The sequence below is a fragment of the Protopterus annectens genome, chromosome 10.part0 (assembly GCF_019279795.1).
Source record: "Protopterus annectens isolate FY-2018-M chromosome 10.part0, PAN1.0, whole genome shotgun sequence".
NCBI lineage: Eukaryota > Metazoa > Chordata > Ceratodontiformes > Protopteridae > Protopterus > Protopterus annectens.
In genome coordinates this window covers 208,879,735-208,894,434 of record NC_056744.1, presented here as the reverse complement: position 1 = coordinate 208,894,434, position 14,700 = coordinate 208,879,735, and the positions used below count along the sequence as shown (strand labels likewise).

Sequence of the window (14,700 nt, the reverse complement as noted above, 5' to 3'; positions counted from 1 at the left end):
CTGTGAAAGTTTAACTTGCAGATCAATCCCAACAACCGCAACATTAAGCAGAGGTTACTGAGGATGGCTGCTTTTTTTTTCTAGTTTCTGAAAGTGCATGGCATAAAATGAAAAACATCCAGAGCTCACATACCCCTGCAATTTCTGCCTTGAAAACAGTCAACTCAGATATTGCTGCAACTAATGGAAAGGGAAGTCTTCTCTGCAGCAACCTACTTTGAAGAGAATATAATTTTGAACTTCTTGAAAAATTTAAGTAATACAAGCAACAATGACTCCAAAGAAAACAAATAAGTTGTCACAATTACAGATTTTATACAGTTGTTATATCTTTCCAACAATAGTGTCTTCAAGAAAAGTAGATTCTGCATAGACAACTAAGTTAGAAAATGCACAGAATTCTGGACAGTAATACAGTCATTCAGCACACTGACTACATTAAGCAGCAAAGAAGCAATTACAACATCCAGGGTCTTATTCTGACTTACCTGCCGCTTTAAAAAGCTGAAGTACTGAATCTCCCGATGGGCTGACCTGCAAATGTGTATTAAGCTTGGTAGACTGCAGTGTGTTAGGTAACTTTTGCAAATGATGTGAAAAACACAAATTCCAGAACGGCCTACAGAAAAAAAAAAAGATGAATAACCAGTGCATAGGAATACAACTCAGTGTGCTCCATACAATTTTCTACACAATTGTATTTATTAATCTTTGGTCTGCTAACTGGGCTAATTTAAAATGGTCTATGTTCAAAGACAAAGCATGCAAAAAAGTATTTTGATATACACATATGATGAAGAACAGAGACAAAATTGTGACATTTTTAATCTAAAAAATTAAAACCTATACATATGTGAAATCAGACAACATGTTATTTCATAAGTTCATAGGTGTGTACTAGGCTAATGGCCCTGGAGCCTTTACAAGCCTAGCCCATAGAAGTGTCCTGGCATCGTGCCACTAGTTAGTTCCCAGTGCCTCTATCAAGTACAGCCACTGGAGTGATACCCGGGGTAAAATTTTTATTACCCATCCACTCATCAAGACTTCTCTTAAAGAGGGACAGCAAGGTGCTCTGCTTGACATGTATGGGAAGTCTATTCCAGAGCATGAGCAGTCTCTGGGTGAGGAACTTAACCCTCCAGCATGTTCTAGTGATTGTGATAATGAGGTTGAGGTCTCTGGAGCCTGTGGTGCGAAGGGATTGGGATTTCTTTAAATGTAGCATTTCTAACAGAGCTGCGTCAGACATGGCTTTGTAAGTCAAGCAGAGATCACCTCTAAGTAGGCAATATGAGATAGAGAATAGTGTTTAATGCCTATGATCCTCTTCGTAAGGTGCTTCTGTGGCCTCTCCAGCTGCTGCAGGTGTCTAGTAAGGTACATGACAAATGGGGCATTATACTCGATGATTGGTCTAATAAGGGAAGCTTAGAGAGAGTGAGAGTGAGAGTGAGAGTGAGAGTGAGTGAGTGACCTCTTTCTTTCTGGATACAAAATCCTTGGTAATGAGATGTGCCACATAGAAGCACCTTCTGACCATAGTGACAATGTGGTAGTCGAAGGCGAGGTTGCCGTTAACCTGCATCCCCAGATATTTTTTAACGCCTTTACAGTTTAGTGGGCTCCCATCGATGTGGTAATTAGTGGGAACTGAGTTTTTACCAAAGGGGATGACGACATCTTTTTTGGTGTTAAGCTTAAGGCCATGGTTTTGACACCAGTCATTAGTCTCAGTGAGGCCTTTCTGTAGGATGTCTGCATCACTTGGAGAGTTAATAATGGCTCCCAGCTTGCAGTAGTCTGTGAACTTGGACATCCAGAGTCCCTTTGTGTTGGCCTGGACTTCTGAGAAGTAGATGCCGAACAGGAGAGTACTCGGGACAGATCCCTACGGGACTCCACTTGTGACTGGTCATCTTACAAACTGCTGAAAACACATTTTCTGCAAACCAATTTTTTTTTTTTTTCATCATTCCTATATTTTCCCTCTTGACAACTGCAACTTGGGATCTATCCCTATCAGGTCCATGTTGACATTTTGATTCCTCTGCCCTACCCATACCTCTCAACCTCTAAGGGCAAGAAATCTGGACAAAGCCATAAATAATGGGGGAAAGGCCCAAAAATAGGATGACACTTTTTAAATGTTGTTCTTAAAAACTTAGAACGTTGATAGAATAACATATTTTGTATTAGTATGAATTTTCTGAAGGATATGAAGTCTATATCTCAGATGTCTACCATTATTTTCCGACTTCAGTTTTCAATGATTTACCAAGAATTTGCCAGAAAACCTCATTTTTATGAGGAACATATGAAAAACGTTGGAGAATAATCTGGTCATTCTGCAAAAATCTGTACAGATGAGAGGTATGAGTACCGGTTCTCTAATAACCCCTACATTAAATACTGGAGAGGATCCTCCTTTCCTGGTTGAGAGTAGCTTTTCCGTAGCAATATATCTTTATTTGGGTGGCTGGAGTGCATGATTTGGATGCTGTAGACTATCATAAAGACCTAGTTCAGTATTTTTACCAACATTCTGGAAGCAATAAAATGCACTTCAGGTTTTTATAAGTTCCAGGTAAGATGCCACATTTCTCACACCTAGCTGTTCAGCTTGGTCCTCTCACTTCTTCCTTAATAGCTTGCATGCAGACTTCTGACAGGTGGAATTCTTGTAAGAGTAACCCCTTCACACCAATTCCTTGAAATGAGCCAGTCAAAACTGGACTCTCAGATCTACTTCCCTCAATCCTTTCTACAGTATCTACACTTGTTACTCACATTCTGAAAGCCTGTAAATTACTAAGGGATCCAACCTTCTCTGTATTACACTGTCAGCAATTATGGCCAAGGTGCACACCGTGAGGCATGTTGATTGCTTTTTCAATAACATTCTATCAGATGGAAGGAGAATGCAAGGAAGTTATGTGGAGTTCTGACATACTGGAGAAGCATGTTCCAACAAAACAGTCCAGCTAAAGAAGAGGAAGCGTTGGCACCAGCAGCAAGTCTGTGCTACACAACAAACAGCTCTGAGAAAAGATGGAGGATGGCAGAATGCAGATCTCTCTTAAGACTAAGAGAAAGGGTAGTGGAACCAGGAGTGGAATCTTCTTCTAAGAACATACCTTTTTAACTAAAGCAGATGTTAGGGTGTTTTGAACAAATTAGAAAAGCTCAAAATTTAATTCCATAAAATTAAACTCCATTCTAAAAGAAGAGTGAAACATCTGCTTTCATCTGAAACTGTTGCACTAGAGAATTTGATAAACAAGGATGCAAATATAAAAATACAGAGGAGCCTTTGAAAAGGGAAATTCAACTATGTTCAGTTCGTTACAATGGATATTACTTTTGAGCAATATAAAGACATATGGGGAGATTTTCAAAAAAGTGAACCCCAAAATGTTAATTTTGAGCAGCATGTTGACAGTGCAATTCTTATGGACGCTAATGACATGTACCCTTTACAGACCACTGGGGCCACCCAGATTGGAAAGGATAGCTCAATATTAGAAATAGCTATGTACTTACCATAACTTGGTATCTGCATTATCCGTAGTCACCATTCATCACATAGGGGTCTAGGATCCAACACCGGACCCAAGCTGGCAGACTTACACAACAGCTTAGCTCAAGCTCCTCCCCTCCCACAATGCTCTCCTCTAACACCTCAGATCGAGTTTGCCCTGGAGAAAGATAACAGACAGAAAAGACCTGCCACCAGAAAGGTCCACCAAATTTCTGCCAATCCCTCAGGAAAGGGGAAGGAGGGTGGGACAGTGATGAATGGTGACTAAGGATAACACAGATACCAAGTTATGGCAAGTACATAACTATTAATATGATGTTATCCTAGTCACTATTCATCACGTATGGGTCATAGTCCCCAGCTACCCAACCTTCTCGGGCTGTCTCATGGAAGGGCATGCTGAAGAACAGTGCAGCCAAAGGCAGCCCTTCTTCTAGAAACTAGGTCAAACTTGTAATGAGAAATAAAGGTATGAGGAGAGGACCAAGATACTGCTGCACAAATGTCATCCAAGGACTTACAAGCTACAAAGGCAGCTGTAGAGTGAGCCGTAACTGGTCCAGGCAAAAGGAGAACCACAGGAGGAGTATATGCAAGAAATGCACTGAGAAATCAAATGGGAAATAGTAATTTTTGAGACAGCTTGGCCCTTCCTGTTGGTTGAAAATGACAGATAATTGAACTGAGAGACGGAAGGACGTAGTTCTGTGCAAATAAAAATGAAGCTGTCAATGAACATCTAATGCATGGAAAATGTATTCCCCCTTATTAGATACTTAGGAAAGAACACTGGAAGTGGGATATCCTGATTAAGGTTCGCTTCAGTGGCCGCTTTTGGCATAAAGGAAGGGTTAGGTCTCAAGGCCGCTCTATCTTTATGGAATATCAAATAAGGAGGTTTAATGACAAGAGCCTGCAACTCTGATATTTTTTGCTGAAGTTACAGCCACCAAAAAGGCAGTCTTCTAAGAAAGAAGTTTGAGATCGCGTGATGTAGCGGGCTCAAAAGGGGACCTAGTTAGTGACTGCAGCACCAAAGTAAGATCCCAAGGTGGAGAAGGTCCCTGATTGAAGGACACAACAAAAATACAGCTTTCAAAAAGGCTTTGCAAAGGCAAGAAGAAAATGTAGGCCCACTGTTGCGGTGAAAATTAGAAATCGCTGCCAAATGAGCTTTGATCATAGAGAAACTAGCACCCTCCTGAAAAAAGGAAGCCAGGAAAAGAAGAATGTTAGAAATAGGAGCCGAAAAGGGATCCAGAGTGCAACCTTTAGCCCAAATAGAGAATTTCTTCCACTTACTTATGTAAACTCTCTTGGTAGAAGATTTTTGAGATGCAAGGATAATGTCCTTCACAGGGGACACAAGCTTGGACTTAACAAGAATCACTGGAATTGGACAAACCAAGCTGTCAAGACGGAGGGTCTGTAGATTTGGAAGCGGATGGAATGATGGATGGGAGATTTGATCCTGTACCGGATCAAGCACCCAAGGGAAGTGCCTTAGATCAGACCGTAGAAGAGAGAACCACACCTGGTAAAGCCAGAAGGGGCAATGAGGATCAACTGCGCCCTGAGGAGTCTTGCTTTCTGAAGAACTCACAGAATTAATGTTAAAGGTGGAAAGGCACAAAGGAGACCCAAAGGCCAGTCATGAGTCAGAGCATCCCTGGGGGACTCTCCCTCTGGGGGGATCAGTAGCTGCTGCATTTGTGGTTGAGAGGAAAAGCAAACAGATTGCAGCTTGGATGTCCCCACCGATGGAAGAAATTCTTCTTTACTAACGGATTCAGGTACCACTCATGAGGGATCACAATAGCCCTGCTAAACTTGCCCGCCAGCATGTTGGAAGCTCCGGGAATGTGCGTTGCAAGGAGAAAGTGCCCCAAGGACATCACACACACTCAAACCCTCATGGCCTAGTGACAAAGCAGATAAACAAGCAAGGGGGCACATGTTCTTATGTACCACACAAAAGCTATGTTGTCTGTGTAAACGGCTATCATCCCAAGAGGAAGACAGTCCTGCAAATCATGCACAGAGAGGAGGACTGCTTCATCTCCAGGACATTTATGTGCAGTTTGATATCTGACTGGGACTACGTCCCTTGGACAGTCTTCCCCTGGAAGTACCCCCCTCCACCCTAAGAAGGAAGCGTCCATGGTAACCTTGGCCATCGGAATAGGGAGAGAGAAGGATCTGCCCACTAGGAGGCTTGAAGAATGCATCCACCACAACATGTGTGCCCAACAAATTGGGGTAAGCCATATAGGGACTGACGAAGGATGAGAGGCCTGACCACTGAACGCCCAGGGTCCACTGTAGAACTCTCATATAATACCTGGCCAGTGGGAAAAGATAAACAGCAGCTGCCATAGAACCTAGAACTCTTCGTATGAGTGATACTGGAGGGCGAGTTTGCTTCAGACGAGACTGAACATGAGACCAAATAAGCAGCACACGCCAGACAGGAACAGCTGCAAGCTGCAATCTCCGAGGTAGTGTCCACCTGAGTGCCTATGAACTCCAGCTGATGGGACAGGGTCAAGGAAGACTTGGCAAGATTTACTATTATACCCAACTGATCGAAAAAGCAAAAAAGAATGTGTGGTCTCCACCAGTTGATGCTGTGTGGGAGCTGTGAGGAGCCAATTGTCAAGATAAGGAAATACCCGGAATCCCTGAACCCTGAGATGAGCTGCTACCTCTGCCATACACGTAGTAAACACCCGGGGGGCTGTGGTGAGTCCAAAGGGCAGGACTCCGAAAGGAAAGTGATCGGCTCATATGCAAAAGTGAAGAAATCTCCTGGACCGCCCATCTATTCTGATATGATAGTAAACATCCGGGAGATTGAGAAAGCACATCCAGTCATTCCTGTGCAGAAGGAGCACAATGGACTGTACAGTGACCATCTGAAACTTCAACTTTTTGACAGATAGCTTTAACTGACTGAGGTCCAAAAATGGATGCTCTTCTTGGGTACCAAAAAGAAGCGGGAGAAAGTTCCGGACCCTCTCTGTCCTGTGGGGACCTTTTGAATGGCTCTTTTTTTAACAAGGTTGGTCAGCTCTAAACAGGCAGCATGTCGGGGAGAGCTCTGCTTTTCAGCATGGAGGGGGGGGGTCGGAACAGGAATACAGCAGCCCCTGGATAGGATTCTTCACATCCATTGTTTGGTTGTGATGTTCGCCCAGGCCAAAGGGTGCAAGGATAAATGACCCCGACTGCCTCCAGGGAGGGAAAGATGGGCAACACCTCAGGGGACACTGAAAGGGCTTCTCAGAGAAAATATCCCTGGAACCCCAGTTTTGCGGCCCTCCTCTGCCCCTAGGGAGGTACCTACCATTGAAACCTCTCCCCCATCCCCTGGAAGAGGAATCTTCTTGAGTCTCCTGAAAGGAAGACTGGGATTTATGGAAACACATCTTCTTGTTCCCCCATTGGGTTGTGGATAAGGACCTTTGTGGGGTAGAGATCTTGATCCCTACAGCCAACAGTCTTCCCTTCTTGCTTACAGCAGATCAAAGTTTCCTTAATACTTGGTCCAAACAGAGTTGAACCATCGAAGGGGGCTTTGGTGGACAACGCTTTAAAGGCTTCAGCAAACCCACATAAATGCATCCAGGCAGGACGCATGATGGCAATGCCTGTACCTGCCTCCCATGAGGAACCCTCTGCACCATTGGATATCAACCTCATGGAAAAATTAGCCATGGACGTGAAAGTGGCCAGCTTGGGAGAAACGGCCTTAATGTCCTCTGTGGTCATGGACTCAGAGGGAAGTGGTAAGCTTCTTTATCAAATCCCTCTGGAGACGGGTAAAATGTGCCAGTAGTTTAAAACTCACCAGTAGTTTAAAACTCACAGGCTGAAAGAAGCTGATGTGAACTCCCGCTTTCCAAATCTGTCCAACGCTGTCAAGTCATGATTGGGAGGATGGACAGATGAACTCTTTCTTGGTGGCAGCAGCTACCACAATCGCATTAACTGGAACTGCTTTGGACCAAAAAGCCTTGTCCGATGGGGGACTCAAAAACTTGTCCACTCTCTTGGATAGTGGCTGCATTGTATCAGGTTCCTTCCAAGCCCTGCTGGCAATAAAGTTGGTCAATGGGTCAGCGGGGGAGGGACACCCAAGAGGAGGATTGGCCCATGCTGAAAGCCTCCAGAAACAAGGCTTCCTCAGAGGATGGGGGGGGGGCTGGCAGACCAACCACCCCTGGCCTTAAGACTCTCCAGAATGTCCCCAAAGGAGACATCATCTGAAAGGGATCTGGGGGACCCGTCCCCTTCATCGACATCTGTTTCCTCAGTGAGGAAACTCAATCAGGGAGTCAAGAGGTCTCCTCTTACATGTCCTTTTCCAAGGGACTTCCTCTATGGGAGGCTCAGTGGGAGACTCAAACTCTGGGGCTGGGATGGAGCACAATGAGCAGGGGAGGCTACTCTGGAAGCAGAGAGAGATCTTTCCACCACCCGGAACACAGAAGGTCTGGACAAAGCCCCCTCTCCCTCCCCCACTGACAAAACTACAACAGAGGAAGGAGCACACCCCACCAGTACCCCAACCCTCAGCAGAATGCCAGCCCAGAGCTATCGAGAGCCAAAGCACCAAGGAGCAGAGAGCAGTCCAAAAGGCCTGGACGTAAACCAGCCCACACAGATTCCGGGGTGACAACCTGGACTGGTGGCCCTGCATGTCTCGGGGGAAGGGGAGTAGAACTGGCCATAGACACTGATGGGATAGGGACAAGAGAAGTCCCGGTAACCCCCCCTCCATGCTGCACACTGGCTCCCCTAAGTCCAAACCCTGAGAAGTCGAATGAGGAGAAAGAAGTCGGGGAGTGGGAGAAGGCTCACCAATCCTGTGGGCCAGGGAAGCCAAAGTCCCAGTTCAATTTGAGCCCTCAAAAAGGATCATCTTGTCCAAATGAGCGGGAAGGATATTCCCGGAGGATCAGGAGGAAAGAGAGGACCTAGCTGGAGACCTGTGGCAGGACCCCATGGGCCTTCTCCAATGGTCCAGGGAATGGGTTCTCTGCAGAGGGGTAAACAAATGATCCCCTCCAGCAGGATCCAAGGAAAGATACTCAACTAAAATGGGATCCAACACGGGTCTCGGATTTGACCATATCGGATCCGAGGAAACATGAGGGTCAGAGAAAATAGCTCTCGAACCCCTTGGAACTGAAGGGATTCCTTCAGTTCCGTGATGGGTCTGCCCTGGCTCAGATCCAAAGGCCTCGATCCGGAGGCTTGATCCGGGAGATGAACCCAAAATGCTCGAATCTGAAGACCTGGGACTGGAGGCCTTGGATCTGGGAGTAGAATTTTCTCGAAGTCCTCAAATCCAAGACACTTGGATCGGACATCGCTAAGGCTGGAGTCGGATTCGGCAGCCTAGTTTTCTTAGAGGAAACATCCCCTGAATAGGAAGAGGAGAAGGGCTTTCTTTTATGGCCAGAGGGCTCCGACTTGGATTAAGACTCCTTAACCAAGGGACCCCCCATGAACCATGCCTTTTAAAAGAAGTTTATTCTGGCGGTCGACCAGAGCCCTGGGGTTGAATGCAGCACAAATGCCGCATTCAACCTCCAGATGGCCAGAGCCGAGACAGTAGAGGCACACCTCATGTGAGTCAGAAACAGGTATCTTCCGACCACACAAGGAGCACCTCTTAAACCCTAAAGGCTTCTCAGACATACAGAAACACAACTAAAGCAAAAAACAAAGAGGAGTCAGAAAATCAGGCAACAGGTCTAAATGCTAAGGTCCTACACAGAATTACACTAAAAGACCAATAAATTTACAATAAAACTGAAAACCAAGAGCCCAAGGAAAAAGTTTTTACACTACACTTCCCAAACCAACAAATGACCAAAGGAAAAGGTAAAAATATACAACCATTCACTCAATGGAGTACACTATGGCTGAAAACTTAAAATAAGGAAAGGCCAAAAAGAAAATCCCAAAAAAGGAACCTACTTACTCAAGTACGAAAATCCCGAGGATCCGAGAAATCTGCGTCTGACAGTTAAAGCGGCAAACAAGATCTGAGGGGTTAGAGGGCAGCAGAGCATTGTGGGAGAGGAGGAGCTTGAGCTAAGCTGTTTAAGTGTGCCTGCTCGAATCCGATGTTGGATCCTAGACCCATACGTAATGAATGGTGACTAGGATAACACTGATACCAAGTTATGGTAAGTACATAAAGTACAGTTGTATACACTTACCATAAATGTAGATGTTCGAGCGTATTCACTGTTGCAGTCATCACACTTGGATTATCCTCAGCTGAACCGAATACCAGAGTCTTGGGATTTCTGCGTTGGATGCTGTCGCTTCCATGATGTCATATCATCAAGGGTATAAAACAGGCAGCCGACGCCAATACAGCGGTTTTTCTTGCCGCAGATGTCAGGAGCCCCCAAATAGGAATCTAGTATATGGTGGGGAACAACACCAGTAAAAAGTAACTACCACTGATATTAAAAATGGCCATAGAGAGGAGAGGTAGAAAGGAGAGAGAAAACCAGGGGGCTGGAGGGAGGAATGCCAGGACTGTAACAGTGAATACACTCAAACATCTACATTTATGGTAAGTGTATACAACTGTACTACATTCTTCATGTTTCACTGTTGCAGTCATCACATTTGGGTTTATCCCCAAAGCTGAGGAAGGGTATAGGCAGTCAAGAAGTGTTAGGGCTGACTAGCAGACCTTGTAAGACTAAATAGCAAATTCAGCTCTGGATTTAGAGAAAATAGGTAAGTGATGATGCTTGGTGAAGGTGTGCACAGAACTCCAGGTTGCAGCTTCCAGAATGTCCCTGGTAGGGACTCCTCTGAGAGACGCTGTAGAGGTGGACGTAGCCCTGGTGGAATGTGGTCTGATCCCCAGTGGGGTAGGTTTTCCATGGTGCTTGTAGCAGAAATGGATGCAGTGTGCTATCCATTTGGAAAGTTTTTTTTTAAATGGCCTTGCCCTCTGCCCCTGTAGCAAAGCGGACTAGCAGCTGGTCAGATTTTCAGAAAGGTTTAGTCTTGTCAAGGTAGAAACTGAGCTGTCTGTGTAGGTCCGAGGAGTGCAGGATCCTTTCCCCTTTATTCAGAGGATTAGGGAAGAATGTTGGTAAATGGATGGCTTGGTTTAGAGCCACACTGGAGACCACCTAGACCACCTTAGGCATAAAGGACGGGTTAGTCCTGTGGGACTCCCTATCAGCATGGAAAATAATGAAGAGTTCCACAGCCATTAGTGCCTGTAACTCAGACACTCTTCTTGCTGAAGTTATGGCTAAAAGCAAGGCTGTTTTCCAAGAGAAGGATTTTAACTCTGCTGAAGCAGCAGGTTCAAAAGGAGGAAGCATGAGCTTTTCCAGTACAAAGTTAAGGTCCCAGGCAGGGGTGGGTGCTCTCCTAGCGGGCCTTAAGTTGTTAGCCCCTCTCAGGAACTGTTTGATGAGAGGGTGAGAAAATAGAGGCGGCTCAGTATTATAATGAGCTGAGATGGCAGAGGCATGACTCTTAATGGAGGAGAAGAAGGATAGGCCTCTGTGGAGTAGCTCTGCTAGGTAATCCAGGTTTAGAGGCAAGGAGGGCTCTACTGTGTCCTTTCCTTGAGACTGATTCCAAGAAAAATATCTTTTCCACTTTTCAGCATAGGATTTCCTAGTACTAGGGCTGGCTTCAAGAATGACATCCAGCACCTGTTTGCTGAGGGCTGCTGGTGGTGTATTCATGGGATAAGCCAGACTACAAGGTTTAGGGTTTGCAACTGTGGATGCAAAATTTGTCCCTCCTGCTGAGACAGCAGGGTAGGAGTCTGATGAAGCTGCCTGGGTGGCACGGTTGTCAGACTGCGTAAGAGTGGGTACCAGTGCTGGCGTGGCCAGTCTGGGGCGATAAGAATTGCCCTTGGCCTGTCCTGTTTGATCTTGAGTAGTACTTTTGAGAGGGGCAGAGGGGGAAAGGCATACATTGAGAGGTTTTCCCATTGGAAGGATAGGGCATCCACCTTCCAGACCCTGCTGTGAGGGTTTCTGGTGCAGAATTTGCTCAATGGGTGGTTCTTGGGGGAGGCAAAGAGGTCCACATCTGGTGTCTCCCACCTCTGGATTAGAAAGTTGAAGGTGTCGGGCTCCAATTTCCACTCGTGTGGGTCTAGCAGATTTCTGCTCAAGTCGTCTGCCAGTGAATTTTGTTTGCCTGGCAGGAACTGAGCTTGTAGATGCACTTGGTTGTTCAAGGCTATGTTCCACAGGGCCATGGCTAACCTGCAGAGTGGGTAAGAATGAGTCCCCCCTGCTTGTTTATGTACCACATAACTATCGTGTTGTCTGTTTTTATCAGCAGCTGTCCTGGAAGGATTAGGTATTTGAAGGCTGTCAGAGCATTCTGTACAGCTAGGATCTCTTTTTGACTGATGTGCAGGACAATTTGGCCTGGGCTCCAGTGGCCCAGAATGCATATGCCTGTCACGGGAGCACCCCATGCATAGTCGTATGCATCTGTAGTCAGGGTTTGGGTGGCGAGGGGTGGAGTGAAAGGCAGTCCCTTGTTATGGTTGCATGCTTCTGCTCACTAAAGGAACTCTGCCCTTAGACAAGGTATGATTGGAATGATTGTTTCCAGGTCCTGAGAATGTTGGCACCAAAGACTTTTAAGTACCATTGAAGTTTCCTCATATGCAGTCTTGCATATGGAATTAGCAGAATACATGAGGCCATGAACCCTAGGGCTTACAGTATTTTCCTTGCAGTTAGCTGGGCTCTGGTGGCCAGTTAACAGTTGGTCAGACAGACCTGTTTTTCTGGAGTGAGAAATGCCATCTGGAAAGTTGTGTCAAAGTTTGCTCCCAGGAATACAATCTACTGACTGGGCACCAGTTGTGATTTCTTTTCGTTGATGGTGTATCCCAATGAAATGAGAAGGCTTTTTACAAATGCTAGGTGCTGAAGTAGCAATTCCTGACTGTCCACCAGAATCAGGCAATTGTCCAAGTATGGGAAAATTTGGATATTTCTCTGCCTGCAATATGCAATGGCTGGAGCCAGGCACTTTGACTTATCGACTGCGCCCAGAGTATTCACAAAGGGAAGTGCAGAGAACTGGTAGGGCATTGAGCCTACCCTGAAGCATAGATATTTCTTGTATGACTCCCTTATGGGAATGTTCAGATAAGCTTCTTTTAAAGTCTAGAGTGACTAACCAGGCATCCTTGGCTAGCATAGGGAGAAGCTATTGCAGGGTAAGCATCTTGAATTTTGGGACCACCAGAAAGGTGTTGAGAATTGATAGATCCAGGTTTAGGTGCAAAGAGCCCTCTTTTCTGGGCACCAGGACAAGTCTGGAGTAGAAACCCTGACCCCTTTGTTCTACTGAAACAGGTTAAATAGCTCTGATATTGAGCAGGGAAAGCACCTGCCTTTGAGTCTCTGCCCACCGGTTTGGAGGAAGGTCTGGAAACCCGCTTAGGGTTGGCAGTGAGTGTAAGTAGAATCTACACCCCTGGGATACAATGTTTAGGACCCATCGGTCCCAAGTAATGGACATCCAGGTTTTTTGCATGAAAGGCAAGTTTTCCTCCTAGGGGCACAAGTAATTTGGAGGGCTGGGAAGGATAATTCAGAAGTCATTGTGAACCTTTTCCATAAGGGGGTGGCTTACCAGTCCTTGTTTTTGAGGTGGCAGCATTCCATTGTTTAGATCTCTGCATACCCTGAGACTGTAGTCTGGGTGGCCTGTTTCACCTGGGCTTGGATTGAGAAGGCCTGGAAGGGGCTGGAAAGGACCAGTTTTTAGAAGGTCAATGCCTACTGAATACAGGTGGCTGCACTTGCAAGAACTCAGTTTGCATAGATTTTGCTTTTTCTTCCATCTTTTTAAGAACTTCTGCTTTGGTGCCAAACAAATGGTCCCAATTTAAAGGAGGGTCTAGTAATTTTGATTTGACATGATCTGGAAGGTTTGTTCCTTCAGCCAAGCAAGCCTTCTCAGTTCAGACCCAGTGACTACAGCCCTGCAAGATGCTTCTAGGGCAAAGCCACACTGTAAAGTACGCTGACTAACTTGATTTGCAGAATGCATTAACTGTTGTAAATCTTTATTTTCTGCACAATCTGGAAGTAAAACCATTTTTTTGTTTAATTAATTGCAGAATATGTTGCTGGTACTTCAACATGTGAAACTGGCAATTCATTGTCCTGATGGCAAGAGTTGCAGAGGTATATACCTTCTTACCCATCTGTCTAAAGCTCTGGAATTCCTGTCTGAAGGGGTAGGGTTTTTGGCTGTAGTAGCCTTAATGCCTTTAGGTCCCTGGGAAATGGTTTCTGGATCCACAGTAGGATTCTTAAAGAGAAATTTGTGAGAATCACGTACTTTGTAGTACCTGTCAGGTTTCCTAGAGGCCGGTGGTAAAGTGTCTGGAGTAATACTGGATTCCAAGAAGACATTGTCTACAATATCCAGGACAGGGGGTATAGCTAGAGGCCTGTGCTGAGGCAACTCTAAAAATTCTGAGTCTCTTTTTGGACTGAGGGTAGTCCTGGCATTCCCAGCAGAAATGCTCTCTTAAAGTATGCAAGGTTACACCAAAAGAAAAATCCTCTGGAGTGGAGGTAGAGGGAATGGATTCCTCTGCATCTGAATCCTCATAGGTAAGGGTATGTCCTGGTAATCAGAAGGGTCGGAGTCATTAGACTCCTGGTTTGTAGAATCAGAAAGAAACTCAATCCTTGGTCTTTTAGTACGGGAAAGCTGGCTTCACCTAATTAGGGTAATAAGGTCTTCAGCCATTCGATGCATTTGTTTTTGCGGCATGGGAGCTTGAGCATGCGTTTTGTTCAGTTTTCTAGGCGTAGTGCATACTCTGGGCCTGAGAAACTCAGTACTTTTAGCTAAAAACAAAGTCAGTTTAATGTGAACATCAGTAGGTCAGAATACACCCTCAGAAGACGGTGCCTGCACAGCGGCTCCAGACCCATCCAAGGTAGAGACATCCAAAGGTTCCATAGTCGAAGAAGCATCTCGCGGCATACTTGACTCTGAATGGGTCTCAGCAGAGGCCTACGAATCTGAAGAAGCAGGCATTACGGGCTACAAAGGCACCTCACCGAGTACCGGCGGACTAGCGACTAGATTAACAAAAGCGTCAT

At 45.5% G+C, this 14,700-nt stretch overlaps 1 protein-coding gene across 1 annotated transcript in view; it reads right to left on the bottom strand.

Annotated features, from left to right (window-relative positions):
* Positions 1-14,700, bottom strand: part of LOC122814125 (protoheme IX farnesyltransferase, mitochondrial) — a 1,575,333-nt gene that overhangs the window by 1,425,021 nt on the left and 135,612 nt on the right. The window contains exon 3 of the mRNA XM_044086740.1: positions 489-619. Coding sequence (XP_043942675.1) covers positions 489-619 — 131 coding nt within the window. The remainder of the gene's footprint in view (positions 1-488; positions 620-14,700) is intronic.